This window comes from Ruditapes philippinarum, unplaced genomic scaffold (genome assembly GCF_026571515.1).
Source record: "Ruditapes philippinarum isolate M1 unplaced genomic scaffold, ASM2657151v2 ctg4614_1_1_1_1, whole genome shotgun sequence".
In the NCBI taxonomy this organism is placed as follows: domain Eukaryota; kingdom Metazoa; phylum Mollusca; class Bivalvia; order Venerida; family Veneridae; genus Ruditapes; species Ruditapes philippinarum.
In genome coordinates, this window is record NW_026865287.1 from 106,825 (window position 1) to 128,957 (window position 22,133).

At 32.9% G+C, this 22,133-nt stretch overlaps 1 protein-coding gene across 1 annotated transcript; it reads right to left on the bottom strand.

Moving 5' to 3' along the window:
- Nucleotides 1-1,075: 1,075 nt before the first annotated feature.
- LOC132728545 (uncharacterized) lies at nt 1,076-7,734 on the bottom strand. Its single transcript, XM_060714192.1, has 7 exons — nt 7,705-7,734; nt 5,433-6,185; nt 4,512-4,650; nt 3,757-3,939; nt 2,729-2,928; nt 1,770-1,926; nt 1,076-1,209 (listed from the first exon to the last, which is right to left on the bottom strand). Exons 1-7 carry the CDS (start codon nt 7,732-7,734, stop codon nt 1,133-1,135), a joined length of 1,539 nt encoding a protein of 512 aa, XP_060570175.1. The 3' UTR covers nt 1,076-1,132.
- Nucleotides 7,735-22,133: the final 14,399 nt, after the last annotated feature.

Sequence of the window (22,133 nt, forward strand, 5' to 3'; positions counted from 1 at the left end):
ACTTCATTATTTTAAAATGGGTTAAATTTTGTATAAAATTGCCATTCATTAGTGATTTCCTTCTTTCTTTAAAACAATATTCAACCATTAAATATATTTTAACTTATAAAAGTAATAGCTCATTTGTTTAAATTATTTAGATTGTAACATTAGAACGTAATGGCAGGTTTATTGGCCCGGTGCCGCAAATAATATCTCCAAGAGCTATTGAGTGGGCTCTTGGGTTAAACGGATGGGGGGGGGGCTATTTTTTTGTACCGGGCAATCGTTAACTCTGACCCCTTGGGTAATAGCGGAAACTTTGACTTTTGGTTGATAATATTGTAAAGGGCTTGCTGTAGGCCAACATGGCTCATTTCCCAACCTCCTCGTCAAAGTTAGGGAAGCCCGGGTGACGATTGATTAATAATTAATTAATTTGAGAAATGGCTAATAGTAAATGGTCGAACTTGGTCAACAATTCGTAACTTGGTTGTCACAAGATTGCCAAAGTAGAGACCTGGTATATACAGGTGCCATGCAAAGTTAACAACATGTAAACAAAACACCAAAAGCAAGCAATATTAAACAAGACATCCATTTTATTAGTAACACTTTATATATATGGACATGGAAGGAACGTTACTTTTACTGGAAAATAGATAACATAACATAAAAAAACTCCTTAGAAGTAAAGGATGTCAAGGAATTGTTTAACAATATTTGATTTTTAGTACAAATGTAAATATAACAATTACATATGAGATTCGGTAAAGTGAAAATAAAACACACTTTGAAATGTATTTCTAGATGCTCTGTTTATTCGTTAACAAATGATTACGCATGCATGGTTCAAAGGAATAAAAGTAAACATATATGTTTTTCAAGACATTAAAACAAATTATTTTTCAATCATAGTGAGCTAGAAGATGTAAAAAGGTAATAATGTGCATGTTTACTTTGTTAGATAAAAACAATAAGAAATGACAAAAACATGCCAGTATCACTATCAAATGTACAGTTCTTGATATCATCGATTACAATTCCGTAAATAACTAAAGAGTAGTAAATGGACATGTTACATAAGAATCTAAAACTGCAATGGACGCTTGAGCATCTACAGATAATTACACCCGTTGAAGAAAGTCTTTAGTTAATAAGATGTAGCCTTGAACAAATACATCAGAAGCATGCTAATCCCAATATGCAACATGCTACCATACACATGTCCTGAAATAATGAATAAGTATAGAATTCAAACATTTTACATTCTATCAATCAAAACTAGCAAATCAATTTGTATATTCATCTACTTAGAGTTAATTTAGATTTTAATTATATTAAGCAAAGACAGAAGCATACACTACATCCACTTGATGTTGGAAAAGAAATACAACAGCCGGTCGAACCGGGTGATGCTCCCCAAATAAGTGTTGGACACAGAGAAGTTGTTTCTTGCTGATATCTCTTGTAATTTCAGAGTTATGTCCCTGACAAGAAAAATGCGGACGGACGGACAATGCTGCGACTACATGCTTCCATTCAAGGAGCATAAAAATTGAAATTTAGAATTAAGGATTACTTGCGTTTTATTCAAAATACGCAAATAGAATATAGTTTTACATGAATAACTGAGAATTTAAAGTTCACCAAAATATGTCTTGATATGCCGCTTGAGTTGGCTAAAGGACATAATTGCTCTATCATTATTGATTTATAGGATTTCTAAAATGTCCACCAGTTATATAGAGATAGTAATCCATATAAAACAAATATTGATAAAATATTACCTGACGAAGACCTGTCAGAGCACTTAGCACATCCGGAAAAGAAGTGTGATTCGTCAGAGGCATCGTCACAATCCACCTGTCCGTCACATCGGAATGTGAGGTCGATGCACTTAATGGCCCCTGCAGCACATCCGAACTGTGTCACATTGTCACATCCCTGTTTATAATTTAAGAAATGTTCATTCATACAGGACTTTAGATAACTAGCAACAATTTTGGTGTGCATGTATACACGGAGTAAATGACGAAGATTGACGGAGTAGCACGATAGACATAATACCGAACATATTCGAATTTTACAGACATTGTTTTTGAGTGATTGTTTTTGTTTTCTTTATCAATGCAATATTTTTTTTTGAGAATAAAATGAACAAATATCTGATGTTTACACCAAAGTAAAGAATGTTATTTTGATTCCTCAAAAGGGAGCTTAAAACAAAAAAATCAAGTCATTGATAGTTTCTTCAAATCAAGTTGGGAACTTTGAATAACATAAAATAAGGTCTGAACCTTCAATGTAGACAATACTTTTTGAATTTGCGCGAGTTGTAAAATTTTGCATCTTTTCATTAAGATTGTCACTATTTGTATACATGTATATCCGGTTTGAATTAGAGTGGGAAGTAACGTGTTTGCTGCCTTTGTTACAATTTAAAACATTTGCATTGTGATTTTTGTAATTATGAATTTTACACGTCACTTGCCTCGTTAATAATATAAGCCACGAGTGTTTATGAAGGTATTAGGAAGACACCAACATGCAGCGTATTGTTCCAAACATTGTCATACTTTGACATTCTTAAACATCGGCTTTTTTCCATGACCCAATTATAGATTAACATATAAATATTATCCGTATACTTAAGTACATGTATAAGGAAGTATTTAATAATACGTCAAAAAGAAAAGATCTGTTTTCAGATGCTCAAAATTTGCAAAAAAATATTAAAAGTACTCGCCAGGTCGATATTTCCTAACATCGAAGGCAAACAGTACGAGCTTATGGTACACGTGTCGTTGTCCTGGTCACTTCCGACACAATCGTTGCCACCATGTTGTGCTGGAGGATTGTCACATGACCTGTTACGGAACTGGAAACCCGAGCCACACGTGACAGTACAGGAACCCCAATTACCCCAGTCACTCCAAGCGCCATTGACTGTACAATTATAACAAGTAATAACGCAATGATTTAATATTTACCACTTAATTAAAATATGTCGGATTATATCATAATAAAGTTTTTTTAAAAACTCAGACTTTTCTTCAATGACATGTTGACTTATACAAATGAAACACTCGCCATACATACAATACAATGTAATACTGTGTAATAATAATAATAATAATAATAATAATAATAATGATGATGATAATAATAATAATAATAATAATAATAATAATAATAATAATAATAATAATAATAATAATAATAATAATAAAAATATAATAATAATAAATAATAATAATAATAATAATAATAATAATAATGATAAAAATATAATAATAATAATAATAATAATAATAATAATAATAAAAATGAAATAATAATAATAATAATAATAATAATAATAATAATTATAATAATAATAATGTGTTCTTGCGCTGCAAATGTGAATGTTTATTTAATTCTTGTAATCAAATTTGAATAACGCTTATGTATATAAACTTAACCTAAGAAAGTATCGTAATGTCTTACTTTGATTATATCATTTTGAACTTGTAAACAGTTTGTTAAAGGTCAAAACCATTTATTTATCTATTTATGCGAGTGTTTATATATTATTTTCAAATTAAAATGAATACGTTTGTACATGAAATCTATTAAATGTGTAAACCATTTCCTTAGGCTTCGTTGAATGCTCAGTAAAATACCTTCTAATTTTACATATACCTTGTAAATATACAGATTTATCGGAAACCACCTATGTTTCTATGCAATACGCTAATTTCCTGAAACAGTTTATGCTGTTTGAATTGTACATACCTGGACATGGATTGGATGGTCCTGTGCAGGAAAGGCTCTCTGTTCCAGAGCCGACACAGTCGAGACCGAAATTCGCTGGTGCTGGGTTGTCACAGTTACGAGTCCTCTCCTTTGTACCGGACTGAGAACCACACGTGGCTGAACACGTACCCCAAGTAGCCCAGTCACCCCATTGTCCGTCAACTTTTGAAATAAATATGACGTTATAAGTTCTAATGCACATCTTTTGTATTTATATATATATTTGACGAATGGTTCTCCCAAGACGCAGCTTTTAACACGTGTAGCAATGTCAGACTATATGCCAAATAGAAATGTAAATATGATGGATCAATAAGTTAATGAAGTTCATTTACCCCAAACTCAAAAAAAAATCTGGTTTGCAGTCTGCAAAAAAAAATCCTTAGAATTGTCGCTCGAGTAGGTTTAAAAGGTTTAAAACAAACAAAAGGAAAACAGTGCAGTACGTAAATAATAAACTTGGCTTTTGGGGCAATAACCAAATCATCGATTGGGTTTTAACGGCTTAAAACAAAACAAAAGGAAAGCAGTACAGTACATTAATAATAAATTTGCCTCTTTGGGAAAATCCAAATCCTCCATCGGGTTTAAAATGGCTTAAAAGACAACAAAGACAGTTCAGTTCATAAATAATAAACTTGCCTCGTGGGGCAAAAGAAAAATCCTCTTTTGTGTTTAACAAGGATTAAAACAAACAAAAGGAGAGCAGTACAGTACATAAATAATAAACTTGCCTCTTGGGGCAATAGCTAAATCCTCGTCAATAGTACCATCACCGTCGTCATCGATACCGTTATCAGTTTCTTCGTCAATCCTTCCATCACAGTCATTGTCAACACCATCGCCTGCATCCGTTGAAGTTGGACTACACGGCTAGAGTCAGAATACAGAATTTGATTGATTTTCTAATTATGCTAATAATGCTATAAATATGAGTCAGTTTTAAAAGTTTTGTATTTCTTGTGGTAGAAAAGTTATCCGCCCGTTTAAAATTTGTGGTACTTAGTCAAAGCTAGACAGACTCGCATATACCATACATTCGTTTCCTATCACTTGCAAAGGAACAAAAAATACATTTTAATTGTCATATTGATCAAAATAACAAATTACAATGGATTGAAATAATTACTTATGCTCCTTAAAGTGACATTATGCTCATTCTTTTATTGCCAAGTGTAACACAATTCTGTAAAGTTCAAAAGATTGACTGTTATATTGGTGATTATCTAACAGCTTATATTGGAAAATGTTTGGAAAAATATGAATTTGCCTCATTATAGACTGCCTCATCTTTTTTATAAAATGAACGTTACAGGTAAATCAATTCAAGAAGATATTTACAGAAATTTACTTAGGCCACGTAGGATATCTATCGTTCATGCGAAGTAAGGTATGAAATTGAAAGAAATCATTGCAAACTTATTGAAAACAATTATGGCAAACTTATTTTGTCTGTCACCCGTTCACTCAATATATACCCTCGGATAGCCATAATACCACTATAAGGAATTAAGATATCATTATGCGACAATCAACGGAAGTTAACTACTAGTATAATCCCATTAACTACTCACAATATATTGAATGTGATTAACAATTTAAATAATATTTATAACTGAGTTGTATTTGTCTACAACTTCACATATATAACTTACCAAATTAATAGGAGCAAGGCGCGTTCCGGCTGCATATGCATAGGAATTATACTGAGCATTTCCATAGGCTATTCCAAGAAATGGATGAGCTGGTACAGTATTGTAAATATTGTGAGAGCCAGGACTGACGCTGACAAATGTACCGATGTAATCACTGTTGCCAAGAACATCTACCCAAGTAGCAGTCATATTAGCGTTATCTAATACAAGGTCATCAGCATAATCTCTCAAGGTGACGACGATGATGTAATTGTTAAAGTCGCCAGATGTAGTAGTTACTGTACTCCACGTGTAATCGGCGTGATACAATTCGACTGGGGCGCAAATTGATATAGCAGGATCTCCACCATTTACTCCATCATTTGTATATGATTTACCGATAGTTTTACTGTAAACAGCCACTTGAATTCCCTTCGAAGCATTCACCCAGGTGTATTGATTTTGAGGAAAATTATGGATATCATATTCGTTCGCTTGAAGAGTGTGATCAACACCGTCCACAGTGTAGATCGTGTTATCTTCGGAGGCAAAAATGCGTACGAAGTCACCAATAACACGTTCTGGTGATGGGAAAGTGATGAAATTCTTTCCCCAGCTTTGTGTTGGGACCAGTTGCTCGACCAAATGATCTGATGTTATTTCAGTATTTGTATCTATAGTACGGTTTGATTTTGTAGTTCCCCAACTGTGCAATTCCCGTGGTATGAGTTTACTGTTGAAGTTATTCTTTTGACCGACTAGATCACTAAAGCACTAGTAAAATGGAAATGTTTGGATCGATACTAATTGTTATTGCAATATGAGTTGTTCCTGCACGCTGCATTAAGTACCCCTTTATGAAACGAAGTTCTGCATAACTTGTTGTGATATTTGAAATGACACATCTGTCCCGTCTGACGTAACAGCAGCTACCATTAAATTTCAGGAATCAACAGAAGATAACGCCAACCGTATACTCAATTGCCTATTGCAGTTCGTTCGAGGTACTATGCTACAAACCATAGTCCAGGTAAGAGAACTTATCTTATATTTACAGCATAAACGGTTATTCCTCTGTTGAAAATACAAAGTTACTCCTAAGCCAAGCAAGCTTTACCCCTCACCACGGATTAATAGCAGGAATATTCAGTGGAGTTATGGTACCCCGACTAACAGTAAGTTGTTGCAACCAGGTGGCGGCGTCAAATAATGGCGTGGTTACATTGACCTATAAAAATACATTATCATGAAAATGTAAAGAACCAAGTTTCTGTGGTGCGATGTATGTGTGCATTAGAAGGAAGATTGTTATTTCCTTGTCTTCCACTAGCTTTTTTTTTTAAATTACGAGACTTGAAATATCTTTTTCAAAGATAATTACCCCATTTGATGAGGTTTAGATCAATTTGTTGCGTTCAAAATTTCAGATCATTTACTCTCTACGTTTTTCAAGAATAATTATTAAAAAACCGATCCAAAAATGATCCAAAACTGAGTTGTAACGCCTTTTTACTCAAAGCGGACTACTATTTCATCGAAACACGATTTTCAACTTTATTCGGAATACATTTTCCTAATCATATTTTTCTTGTTTTGTTAAAATTATATTGTAAGAAATTCAAATTTATTTGGTTTTTTATGCGTTTGGATCTCAGGTGTAGTTCTTTTAAGTCTACAGTTAACCTGGGTCATTTAAATTTCAGTTGACGAAACATACAAAATCTTGAACACATGCTTCCAAAAAAGGAGTTTACAGCTTAAACTGAAGAAAATCTTTTTCTCAAATGCTTAAGCGAAATTAAACGATTGGATCTTAAAAGTTTAGAACCTTAAAAAACAATTACGCTTTTGGAGAAGTAACAATTTTTTAATATGAAACCGATTTATATACTAGTAACTATTTTTAATAGATTAAAAAACATAAAAACTAGAATATTTTATCATTTAAGACCACAAACGTTTTTGTATTAACATAATTATTTGTATATTGAATATTTAAACAATGAAATATCGTTTTTTTTCAAGCTTTAGGTATCATGATATGTAACATTATTCTCCGTGTTGCTTTTTTTAGTGCCAAAAATGCCAGATAATTATATATACTTTAGAATAAATGTAAAAAAAAAAAAAAAAACAGAAAAAAACCGGCCCCCCAAAAACAAATGTAATTTGTGGGCATATATATATTTTAGCTTCAACGTGAAACTTGGGATAAAATGTTGGCTTCACTCAATGTTTTGTGCAGACTGGGCATTAATGTTTTGAGTTAAATATAGCAATCCATTTGTCTTACCTGTGCATCTACATTTGATGTTGTAGTCATAAAAACTTCGATGTTCAAATGATGAGCCGCAGAATAGTATTTGGTTGTCGATGAAACAGAGCATAAACTCCATTTCTTCCCATGTTATATAAGGCCTGAAAAATTAAAACGTCAATATATACCTTATCCACCCAAATATGACCATGCCGATACATTCATAATTTGTCTCAATGACATATTTGAAACTATCAAAGAAATAAGTCTACACTAAACAACGAAGATCTTAATATATAATTACTATAAACCCGTTGGTAAAACCTAGTTTTAATATATATTATCTCCTATTATCTCAGTCAAGTTCAAGTTAAGGAACAATTGTTATTATTACAAAGGACTCTCACTAAGGCCCCTAGAATATAGCTATTTCTATCATGGACCACATTTTGGCCTATATGGGACCTATATGGGTCCATTGCGTCCATTGGGCCCATTAGAATGTGCAACCGCGGTTCCAAAATGGTCCATTTCTGGCCTAGCTTAGACTCAAAGCTAATGGGAATTTCAATGTGCCCACATTATGGGCAGCCCATTTTACACATTATGGGGCCCCACATGGGCATGCCCTTGTATCAGAATATGTGGTTGCAAATGCGCAACAGCCCAACTACTCCATTCAGTATGGGGTATATTTAGTAATTCCGACTGGGTTAGAATCTATTTTTCAATTACTTCAATATAACGTTTGCTGGACGTCTGAACACAGTGTATACCAATTACCGAGCTTTGCTCACAGAGAGCCTGATTCTTGTACTGCATTAAATATCTCAAGTGCATGTTGTAACTGCATGTTTCCTGAACAGACAGATTATGGCACAAAGCCTATTATTATCATGCAAGAAAACAATACAACAATGATATGCTTTAACAATGTAACTTTATTTATGAATCTCACTTATCGGTAAGTGTAGTATTCAATATATACAGGCTCTCAATACAGTACATGTATGACGCCTCCTGAAATGTCAAACAAAAGAAACCTTTATCTTAAGTAAATAAACTTAGAAAAAGCCATGTACTATATAAATATCGGGAGCTAAACTCGTACATATATTTGTTATAATGCTCATAGCATTATCATTATGTTGAAACTAAATAGCTTTTTTCATTCAAAAATATCAGAAATAGTTAAATATTATTCAAAAATCCTATCGAGTTAAATTATCACTCTTCGATTACACTATATAACAATAACACACATGTAATATGGGAAAAACTGTTCTATAATAGGTACGAACAAATATAACATTAAAAATGCAGTTTTTGAACTGTATATTACATTAGATTACCTTCCACACTACAAGAGGAAAAAATAAACTCAACTACGCTAGGACACGCGTAAATACTTTACCAGAAAGTCTTGCGACTCCATAAGATAATACTATGCTCAATGATAAATTTCAGGAATCAAAACAGTATGCACACCCAACTTTCTTTTTTAACTTTCTACATAATTCTCATTAGAGAAAAGTTATTATACTTTCTGTAAATTCATTACAACATTTTCTATTCTACCTAATACTTCTATCATTTTCAAATGATATAACATACATCCACATTAATATAAAAAGATATGTACATAAACATTATTACACTTTGTATGGTTCGCTGAAGAAAAAAATGATCTGCGCAAGCTCGTGAAAAGTTTGCTAAAAATATAGATTAAATACTCAAAACCTTGGCACAGTTGTAATTTCCCATGTCATAGATGAGTGAAACAAAATACTATGGCAGCTGATGAAACAAAAATTAACTAATACTTATACCCCACCTTGGCACCGGGTTTTTAATACTGGATGTATTATAAGACGTCGTGGACAAAATTATGACAGCTAATGAAAAAGTAACAACCTTAATAATTATACAAAATCTTGGTCACAAATTGATAATTATCTGTTTATAGACATTGTTACAACAAAACAATAGCAGCTGATGAAAAGTAGAAAAACTAGTTACCCTTACAATTCTTGTAAAATCAATATAATTTAAAATGTGTAGTATATACACAAAGACTTCAAATTTGTTTGTTGAAGAAATTCATTTAAAAAAATTGTTCACGCAGTAAAAAAATAGATCTCTTCCAGTAATTTCTCCATATTACAACTTTAGTTTTCACAACAATAACAACAATAAATTATTACAAGAGATCCAGTCATTGTAAAGATATTACAACTATATTAACATAGGTTCTACACCTATGCAAGTACATGTTTCCACTGTTGCAGTGACAAAGTTTCCCCAAGATGTTATAATTGTATTGATCAGATCAAAAACATTCCCAAGCATTTAATGCTTGATTTAAATATAACAATGTATTTTTCTTGTTGTTTCATTTACGCCTTTTTCTACGTCATCTAAAGCGAGAGTAGCTTTCCTAACCATCGTTTCTGCGAGAGAGAGTACACACCCCAGTACTAGGCACTACCCTTTCTCTCCGATTGCAGTAACCAATTTTTAATTAAAAAAAAACATACAAACAGCATTAGACAACAGAACACAACAGATATAAAATAGCAACAGCACTAACGTAACATACGCACGCAGAATATACTGACCTAATAAGGGCAATAATTTGACGTAGGACAAGAATTTTGCAACTTTACAAGAATAGTACATGCTTATGCTGATGACCTTACATCTAAACATAAGCAACAAAAAAGTATAACAGATATAACAAATGAGCCAGGCTTACTGTAGTTCTACGCTATATCACATTATAAAAAAATACCATGATACATATTGACTTCGCATCAAGTGGTGGACATAACTGATACTGCAGTACCTTGAAAATAAAGGTTTGAAAAATTTAAAATTAAAAAGTCATTTCATTTTATAGCTTATTGATGTATTACTGATATTATCCTCCCCGTTTGAATAAAATGATTAGATAATTAACACGTGATAATGATTTACAAATTTCACAAACTTTCTAAACAGAGAAACACTAATACTAATAAATTAACAGATTATAATATATATAATATACATTTTATATGACTATAATTCAAAACCCAAATGTATCAAATGACTGCAAATATCCGAATTGAAATAAGATCAAATATTAAATTTAATACAACACCAAGACTCCTGATTAATGAGAAATATGGACTAAAAAAACATTATATATGACAGTAATAGACTATAATACATAATATGAGATCTAACAATATAGAATATAAACGCACCACTAATATTTGATTCGTTGAGTGAAATAGATGTAATTTATAATCATATAGAAGAGAATATATAAAAAACAGTATATCTACAAACGAGCGACTAAGCCACTATAATATAATATCTATATCTTTTAAAGCTCTCTGATATACAATAAATTTCATCTCACACACAAACAACCAAAATAATCCTCTATAATTGCATTATTTAAATAAGTAAACACTGTCTGTCCCAAATAATATAACAAATATCTTTATCAAAAAACTTGGATCTCTCGACACCTATGTTTACATGAACTTCCCCTCGCAGTACCAGTCACACATATATATAACATACTATAATATTCACTACATGTACCTTTTCACAATTTAGGCCTCAGACACCAACTACGTGAGAGCTAATAATAAGCATCCATCTTACTTGGACAGTCTATTCTACCACATTAGCACAAGACCCATTCTGTATCCTTAATAGAATATGTACTATTGACACAACATTGATGAAACATCATCTCTCACAAATAAAGGTATCATAAGCCAACCATCAGAGGTCATAAGCAATTTTACTGAGCAGTATAAATTGGCAACGATATTAACACTAATGTCATCGATGTAATTACCAAATATAGATGTTTGTTTCCTGTGTTACTTTACTATTAAGGCATTGCTTATAACCACCGTATATTCACGTATTCATAAGTAATACCATGCCATGATCAAGCTTGTTTACGCCATGAAGTTCAAGCAATCATTTTATCACTCGCGTTGTTCAATTTAAGGCAAATGCTTCCAGTAAGTATAGCACAACAATATAGCTTTGATTCATTAGGATTAGCGCATTTTCTAGCTTTACAGTTACAATGTTTATTGAAAACATACAGCAACTAGCTATTTGCAAAATCAAAACCACACTAGTCATGCTTAACTCATATTTCTCTTTTATAGCAACAGTCTAAATATTCTCTCCATTATAGTGCCAGAACAGCATTGTATTTCCCTTTCTATTTTTAACGCACTATACACCAACGAAGACACACATTTAACGAACGATCTTGCAATTATAAGCAAATATTTTTTTACAAACACTCCATACTTTTCGCGCAAAATTCTGTTACACGAAGATTTTGCACTTCCATAGCCTATAACGTACTGAAACACTCAAGTATCTCAGGACCTCATAAAACTCTATTATCCCTCATCTCCCCTTCACATGCATCTTCGAACTAATCTGTGCAAACACCTCTCCAGTTCACTTTTGACACATTCAGGAATCTACATCGACTCAATTCTCGTCATATCTCAGCAAGCTTTCCTCCGTAATATCATTCCACTTAGAGTCACCCCATCACCCATAATTGATATTTAAGAGAACAAGCATGACTTTCTAAATAGCAAGGGCCAGAAACAATTTACTTTTCATATAATTGTTTGATAATTCAACAACTAGATTTAGATATAACGGTTACGATAGGGTGCCAAGTCATCCAGAATGACAAAATTTGTCAAACTGGGACCTTCCAAAGGACCGTTTTAATCGTATTTGCACAAGAAGACAAAACCATGTCTTTTCTATAGCGAACCGTTCGACTAATCCAATATATTTAATAAAAACTTCACATTTTACTACTATCACACAGTTGATCATTTTAACCAGTCACGATAGACAAACAGCACTTTCATGGTAATCTTGAGGTCTCACATTCTTAGTTTGTCCCACACCCGTGGTAGTGCTTTGGGCACTAATTATGTCACTATTCATTTTTTTTGTATCTTTCTTACTTTAACAGCAGATTAATATCAGTCATCGCAAGCGATTAAATTCGTTTAGTTCATGATGCGCTTATATACAGTCTTCAAATTGATGGCATTTTTGTGTTACGGTACATTGAGTTCATTTTCACCTTTAATTTTTTGATCTTATCAGCCTTAAGAATTTTTTCTGCTGGGTTATGTTTCTAGAATAGCTTGCCGCATTTTGATATGTATATTGATACTAACTGTATCATATATTTATCCTTTTGTATAGTTATTAAATTAATGATGGACCTAATATCAAAGAGACATACCTCCATGTCTTGTGACTTACATTGGCTATCAAAATGAGCTGTATCATAAGTAGCATGATAAGAGTCAACACGTTACACTGTTTCATGATTCAACTAACTAGAATCATATAAAGAATATTAATTAAAAACATGACATCACACATTTTTATAATTCTTGAAGAATTTAACATTGGCTATATGAGCACGTGGATCAACTGTGCAATTACTTTAACGGACATCAATTTTGTTTCACTTTTAGGCTCACAGTGGCACTTGGATGCAATAAAATACCTTATCTATATATTTCAAAGTGCTCACACAGACCTTATATTGCATGGTGCGAAAACATTCTTTCCTGCTTAATGGACTGCTTGTGACTATTAATGTGATTTGTTATACTTTTTTTCAGTTACTAATGGAGCAACATACAGGACTAACTACTATGCGTTACCACAGCATGAGAGCAATTGTTATCTCCAGTGTGAGAGTCGAATGTATGCTTACTCTCATGCTCAGCTGATAATCTCGCGATTGAAATAGGAGAATGATAAATCGGGGTATAAGAACAACTTCTAAGTGCACCAGAGGAAACAGTATTAAACAATTCCTATGTTCTGGTTACTCGCTTAACTCTCAGGTTCATCCACCGCTGCTAACACATTGATCTCCTCATATATAAATTATCCTATTCGATTTCTATCTTCTCTACGCTGGTGTCGTTGCCATAAGAACTAAGCCCACAGATTACTAGTAGAAACTAGGAGTGTATAAACACTCATGACAGACTAAAACAAAGGCGTTGCTTCCATGAAAATATGCCACCTCACTCCCACTCTTATTTAGTGATCGTTAGACATGGCGTAGGAAAAATTGGCTGTGCAAAACTCTTATTTTCTATAATGTGTGTCTTGCCACTTCGTAGTATTCTTACACCAAACACAGACTTATTTGACTCAGTTTAATGCATAATTCAAATTTAAAATGTCTATTATACAGAATATTATACCTTTCTTTTCAACTGTCGACAGCGACTTGTGAATCATTTGATTGTAAACAAGTTATTCCATTTCAAATTAATATCCTTCAAACAGTTTCAGGTCAAAATGATCTGGTTACTAAAAACTTATACCAAGATTGTGCTAGAAGTTCTAGATAAAAGAGCCGACTAAGATTTTAAACAAATTCCTTGACGTAATCGCTTCTAGCTTGCGTACAGATGCAATACGTAGAGTATCAAGTGATGTGATAATAGCATTTAAAGAGGTTATTCAAAAAGTTATAGCGGCGATAATATCCTCCTTAAAGGGCTCAGGCAGAACAAAATAAAAGATCTTGGACAAATTTAAGCCCACCTTTATTTCAATGTATTTTTCTAAGTCCCAAAAAGGCATAATTTCTGTCAAAGAACCTTACAGTCAGTTACATAGTTTCTCACTCTTTAGCTGCTGATCAGGTATGATATGAAACGGGTTTCCCTAGTATGAATTCTCAAACTCAAGAATTTTAAAATCATGGTCTCATCGATAGTCTATATGACCTCCACATTTAAGGTTTTTCCAAGATAAAGTAAAGAAAGGAGTTGATTACCTAAACTAGAAACTTATATCGTTAACCTAGATTTCAATTTTACTATAAGTGGTTTCATGTATATAAAAAAAGGCTCATAATAACTATTACAAGAAAACATGATCAATCGTAGAAAGAGTAGTTATCCATCTCTTTCTTGAGAGTTAATCACAAGATTAGGTGAGATTCGTTGTCACAAGGATTTTTAGATGGTTTTTTTTCATTAATTATCGTATAAGGATGATTGAAAAATGCATGAAATATTTTTCTCTATATAGCAAAATATCTGCAAAGGTTAAAGAGTTCAGATAACGTTTGGATTATATTGTTCCTCCATTTTAATCTCGTATTTTTTCTAATGTGCTAAAAAAAATAGGCAATAATTCCCTTCCAAGAACCTGACAGTCAATTAGCCTTGTTCCTTCTTTAGTGCGATCTGTTCTATAGGACGTCCTATAAGGTCGGTGTAATGGTTATAACCCTAAGTATCCGGAAATATGCATGTAGTATATTAGACGAAATTCTCTACCAATGAAGGTTGAAAAATGAGTTGATATGTAATATTTTGATACACTGTATTAAATCAAATAGTAAAGAACGATAGGTTGGTTACTCATATAAAGCCAATAAACTCAACAGACTCATGAATCTCAAGATAAATTAGCCACTCAATTAATTTTAAGAGCCAATACTTCAGAACTCAATACGCATAAGTCGTGTCATCTTAACACTGTAATTTCGATTGGTGAGATGTTCGTTATAAATTAGTTGTGGTACTGAATACGCAAATTAAAACTTTAATAGCGTCAAAGCATATTCTTCGCAATTCAGAAAAAGAAAAATTATAAAAGAGAACAGATTAGGTGGATTTACTTATACCAATCTATATTCTCAATATATCTCTTTCTAAGTCCTCAAAACATTTTTGTAGTTGTTTTTTATTTTCTGTCCTCTCCTATAGAGACCCTTGCAGAGTTATCAGTTTCTAGCAAAGATATGTATATCTAAATGAGATACTTGTGTTAGCTCTGAATGTTGATACAAATAGGTTCTGTAGTTTATAGGCATATAACAAAGTCAATTGGTCTCGTATTTTTCAACTACACCTAATAACATAACCAACAATGGTGTAAATGAGATGAGTTCATACATGGCTGAGGTAACTCATAAACCTATCTACTCCTCATAGATCACATAGTATACTTCTCAAGTCTCCTAAAGCTAGAACAAAGACCATTCTTCTGTCAAACAAAGCTGTGAGTATGATTTTATAGTACTCCTGCGGCTTGTTTAAATTGAGCTCCTGCGATGTTTATGATTATTGATACATTTTTTCAATTAGTGAACAAGTATGGTATAGTATTTTCTATACATGCCTCCTTGTAGTACTTCATTGAAATTAAAGTGGGGATAACAGCGTCTATCCTTGAAAAATTCGTTAAGGTAGGTCTCCATCGGAGAAAACTTTAGTAACCAGCAGTCGTTGGGTTTCTACTCGGCTACGACATCCCAGTTTGTCTCGCTAACATTACGTACCCTCAGACGCCACGACTCGACCGAGGTTTCATTGCGTCAAGTGATTAGGCTCCCGTGGGTTCATATTGAAACAGATCGGTCGCGCTAAAAAGGGATTTTCATAATTCTCTTGGAGATAATAAAGTTCTCAACGCGTATCGTGCACTGATACTACAAGTTATTGAGTCAAATTTGTTACTCTGACAAGCAACAGGAGAACAGTGTACTGCATTGCGATTGACGGCTGGTTTATTCCCATACACCTGGGCGAGATCCATGCCAGTACTGATCAGTAGTCCATCGGGCGTGTCCTGAACCTCATATTATATACACTTACCGTATATGACACGACTAGGGAGGAACTTTGAATAAAGGTCGCCGTAAACAGGGCGTATGTATCCTTACCCGTCAGGAACCTGGCTGCAAATAAGGCATCCGCAGGGCTTGGTCTGGATCCGCATGCGGCTTGGTCGCAAACCCATTATTGTTGCTTTTGCATTCCTCAACTCCGGCTCAATATTGCAACGTAAAAGAGTTCCAGTTGTATCTAAAGTAATGATCCTTCTTGGCATTTATACTCACAGCTCAGTGTTAACAGCTATAATAGGATCCATACAAAGACGGCATTGAATTATTAATCAGTGTTAGATGCGTAATTACAACGTACCTATACACATAAAAAATTTGTGATTTCAGAGACTGATTATAGAGAATCAATTGAGATATGTAGTATAGTGCTTTATATACATGTCTTCCTTTCAGAAGTCGGCTTTCCTGCCCAGGAATGTAAGGTCCTATTTGGTTGACCGCCCAAGATAATCCAAGATATAACATTTCTTGACTCTTCCATAGTAAGAGATACTCTCTCCGTCAATTCTGACATGTTAGCTACAAACATTAAAACGTACGGGGTTCAGCTCTCTCATGAAAAATACAATAAACAAAAATTACCTACTAGTTGGTGATTAAAAGAATTAACAAGTAATACGCATGCACTATCTCAATTTCTTTAAATACAAAAATATTTTTTATTTATTTACTCATTGTGATCATGGTGTTTCACTCATACTCTTGTTGCACTTGTGTCAATTTATATAGGCTGAGTGCTTGTTCACTACGTAAAATACCCCTTACTTTATAACAATTTATTGACTTGTTTTTTTTGAGAAAATAACATTAAAGTTAATGTTTACCCCTGTTTAATTAAAAAAGTTAGACTAATTTTTTGATTGTACAACCCGTAAATCTACAAGAATATCATTACTTACTGAGGTAATAAGACCCAACTAATCTTGTCCTCACACTGGCGTGGCGCTGACAATAAGAGGCAGAAACCAAACTACGAATACAAGAGAAATTGCCTAAATAAATAATTGCATCGCGTATAATGGTATTCTGTCATGATAGCCCTTTGCAACACTCAACTTGAATCGCGGCCATCCTAGCTACAGGCTATGCACGTTGTCATTCAACTGGTTATATTAGCCGCATGCGGAAGAATTGTGTAGAGCCTGCTGTGCTTTTCTCTGATATCATCGCGAGCCCCAGTTTGGCGTTTGACCTGTTTCTAGAATAGTATTCTAGCTCCATTAATCTCAAAATTAGTTGTGGCCTAACTTTCTGTCTGTTCCATATTGTTCTTTCATTCGTAGATGACTCCACTATATCGATATCGATATCATCACCCGTTCTAATGAAACTCCAGCTGTGATTAAATACTCTTATCAATTGATAATATATAGAAAAAATCATTAATAAGTATCAGTATTATGATTATAAATAAAAATTATCTGAAAGCTATATAGTTTGATATATATTCGCCTAATAGTAGACCATAAGATGATGGAACCTAATAAACGGAGTATGTATTGCAGGATAACATATGACCAAAGTCTCATGTATTACGTACCGAGCTGACGAGTTGTGTCCGCAATTTTGTCTACCAAGATTTAGCACGAAATGCGGTTGTTTCCCCGATAGATATTTCATGAACGGGAAGGGCTAAAGACTGGGTCGGTCCCATGGAAGCTTAATACAAACGTGAAGTGATAAAAGATTTTTTTTTAATTGTCTGACAATTGTTTTCACAACGGCCCGGGAAGTGAATCCCATTGCTTGCAGTCTCTAATCTGGAGTTTCTGCCCTTCTCTGTAACATTTAAAGTATATTTTTCTCAGGGGGGTTATTAATTTACCAATTTTTTTCGGTTTTTGACTTTAAAGCATGAACACAGGTTTATTATCTATCGAGTCATATTTTTTTCTTCCAGTCGGTAACTCGTTCATGTGCAACATAGGCTTGTGTACTTGGAAAAAATACTTGCTCTCTCTCCTCTCCTCATTTACTATAAAGATGCTTATGAATGAAATAAGTGTACAAATGGAAGGACTTCTAAGGCTAGGACCGTTCACTGGATTTCAAAATGATGCTGTCCCTTAAAAAAGGATCCCTTAAAATTTAGTCTAGAAGATAGAAACAATATATTAAAATGTTAGTGTCGACACTCCGTCACAGGTTAAGTTATTCAACAATAACAACTATACACATCCATTTTAAGGTCAGCAAATTGCCTGATAGGCGTAAATTCTAGAAAATGGTTCGAATTAAACTGACAAAAAAACTATCCGCGAAATTACATGGCAAAAGGCCAAACACAAAAAATAAATGGACGTTACACTACCTACACACAACAATAAATGTGTAAGGAAATAATTATGAAAGTCGTTATACGAAAATCGTCCGTTAAATGTTCCGAATTGAATGAAATATTGTTTTCGTGTACCAATTTTACAATTACGTTTCAATACACATTTGATTTAAGCGGCAGCGAAATCACGTCTGCCATGCTCGAAATAATTTTTTTTCATCAAAGGCTGATTTTTATAAATTATTTCTGAATTAAAAATAGTCTTAAAAACACATTTTAATATTTAGATTATAAAAAATTAAAACCAATATAAAAATAAACAAATATAATTCTCGCACCTGCTCAGGCATGTAATATTTATTGGGATTGCCAAATGACCCAATGGGTCCCTCATGCTGTATATAGTTAATGCTACGATTTTTATAAAGATAATTACTAATTTATGCCAAGGTGTCACACAATAGCTCAAAGTAAAACAGGTTCTAAAGAAATAAATAACGAAAAATCGTTTTTCTCCTATAGTGCGAATATGGACCCATATGGGTCCAATAGCGCGTTACCCAATGGACTTGCCCATATTGGTCCCATATAGGTCCAATATGGGCATACCCATATGGGCTTGCCTAGATATAGCCCATATGGGTCCCATATATGCATGTTTGCTGGGGCTATTAACATTAAAAATTAAAATTTGATAGTTTGTTCGAATGTGACCCTGACTCAATGATTGAACGTTCAAAGTGCTTATTTCAGCTTGAAATGTTAATACATTTTTTTCGTGGAAAATATTGTTCGATTAATTATTTATTTTTTCATCTTTTCAACAATATAATTTTTGTTCTGATTTGCTATTTACTACTTATAGTTGAAGCAAAATTATCATTTATTTATTGAACATCGTTTTACCTTTAGTGAATAATAAGTCTGATTGGCGCGCGGTCCCATTTGACCTAAAGCCGAATTCTCTCTCATCAGATGTCCTTATTTTTTAAGTATTCTGGTGAGATCAAATCAGCAATTGGTTGGAAACCCTCAATAAATTTCGTTTTGAAGAGTTTAACCATCCACGTATTGATAAACTTAATAATATGACCGTGAATTTTTCGTATAAATATTAATACTTGCTTATTTATTTTTATTGCATCATAGGCCATTTGAAATCTTTTTACCCGAGAATGCACTGTAGGCATTTTTCCATTCAAATAGGTTTCGATGGCAGGAGATCTTAATTGTATAGCTACTATCTCGAAATATTTTCCCACACCGTGAGATTTATTTTATAGTTATGAAAGGCGTTTCGGTAGTCTTTTGGCGCTTGTTAACGGCTTCCAACTGATGACCAACTAGAATTAGAATTGACCTACTTTTATTCAGTATCGGAATCATTCCAACCTTCTGTTATTTCACAGAAGTCAAATTTAGAAAAATCGTTCCGCGTGAGAAAGATAACTATAATCCAATAGATACGATTCTTCTCTAATTGTTGTCGTTAAAGATCAAACACTCGAAAATTCGATTATACTATAGAGATAAATGTGTTTTCTTTTGGATCTATTTCTGAACATACTGAATTACAGAAAATCAATTTGGGATTTTGTAGGTCCGCCATTTAATAAGAGACAACTGAAATCCAATACTTTGTTAAGTTTTGTAATTTCCGAGTGGGGAAAGCCTGAGTGTAGTATGTGGGAACTTTCCTCGAGCCGGCTGCATTTGCGTTAAGATAGCCACGAAACTATGAGTGGACTTTTGAACTGTAGGATGTTTAAACCCAAAAACATAAAAATCAACAACTTTATCAACGTGGCCTAGCGATCTGCTTGAGCGTGGTGTAAATAGTTCAATTAAGACAAGATAATATATAATTATGGGTTGAAGATGCTAGTGTGTAAACGAATATTTAACCACTTGGTGGCTCACTCCAACAAAGCCTCGAGCTTTTAATATAGATTTCTGCCTACTGTGCATTGTCATAAAAATAACACTTATTTAAAAAACCGATTATAAAATGCTTCTAATCATTAGGAATTCAACAAGAAACGCAACTTGCTAATAATAAACTATAATCTGCAAAAGGATTAATAATGTGGAGATCGATTTGCTCAAACAAATTAAAAAATCGATTTATTTCCTATTCTTAAGTCCGATTTGAGTTAAAGAACGATCTCCATAGTCAACATTTTTATATTATGGATTATTCTGCGTTTGCACGAATAAAACGATTTTTTTTTGACCTGAAATATAATGACGATATGTATCAAGAATGATTCTTGAAATGGACACATCAAAGTTTCTTAACTTTTTCCAGAGTGGCTTGACTTATCTACATAGAAAGTACGATCAGTTCTTAGAATCAATAATGTCAAATGTTATCTTTACTGAGATTAGATCTTTATATTTGCTAAGTGATTCATTTCAATTTCTGATTAATAGCAATGTCTGATTGGTATATTCTTTACACATTGTCTAAATTTCAAACATCCTTGTATTATTTTTTTTCTAGAGAGGAAGTGAATTTAGTTTATAGTCGGCAGGATGAACACGTTAATCTCACAAATGGGTATTTAGTAATAAGTAGTCATTCTCCTAAATATGGTTTTATGGATGAAAAGGACTTTTTATGAAAATGACCCAGGTTACAATAGAAATGTACACAAATCGAATGGGAAAAAATTATTTCAGTCACCTCTATTATACAAATAAAACCTCAGACTGAAATCCCTACTAAAGGCATTTTATAATTTCTATAATAGAGCGAGGAAAATATATTTAAAGGCCACGCTTCTTAAATACTCTAAACTGCATGAAAATTCTAGTATAACATATTTATTAAAAAAATTAATAAGCATATGATTCTCACTACAGGTCTATGGATCTCTTATCCACATGTTTTTTAGAAAGTAATAAGTAAAACATTTATCTGTCAATCTCAGTGCTTACTTATGATTGTAGTAAATGCAAACCCAATGTATTATGAAATCACTATTTTGGATTGAAAGTTAAATCTCCTCAAATATGTTTATGATTGTTTCTTATAGTGGTTTTTACAAATAATTTTTTCCTATTATAAACATAAATAATTTATTATGTGAATTGGACATGATCTTCGGCACATTTTGCTAAAGTTAGTTTGAATTCTCTCTTTTTGTTCATTGTTTTTTTTGTGCTATAACTAGTTTTTTCATTACATTTTGCCATTCACTTTTAACTGTGTTTTGCTTTTAAACTCATACGCTGTTGAATTAACTTTCATATTATTTTTATACTCTTACAAACTTTTACTTTAAACAAACTCCACCTCTTCTCTATACCGTTCTTTTCTTAATAATATAACTTTATATTTTATGAATTTCTTCAAAATTACTGTTGGAAGACATCATGAAGCAAAAATGATTCAAACGTTCGCTTAAAACCGTATTACAGGTTTGTATACTCAGTAGCTATTTTAAATAAAGA

What these genes read in the sequence shown, in the direction of transcription:
- LOC132728545 (XM_060714192.1), bottom strand. Translation starts at nt 7,734, where the DNA reads ATGACTACAACATCAAATGTAGATGCACAG. An exon ending in ACCATCCAATCCATGTCCAG is followed by an intron (nt 2,929 to 3,756) that starts GTATGTACAATT and finishes ATAATTGTACAG; the next exon opens with TCAATGGCGCTTGGAGTGAC. An exon ending in CTCTGACAGGTCTTCGTCAG is followed by an intron (nt 1,210 to 1,769) that starts GTAATATTTTAT and finishes TCATTATTTCAG; the next exon opens with GACATGTGTATGGTAGCATG.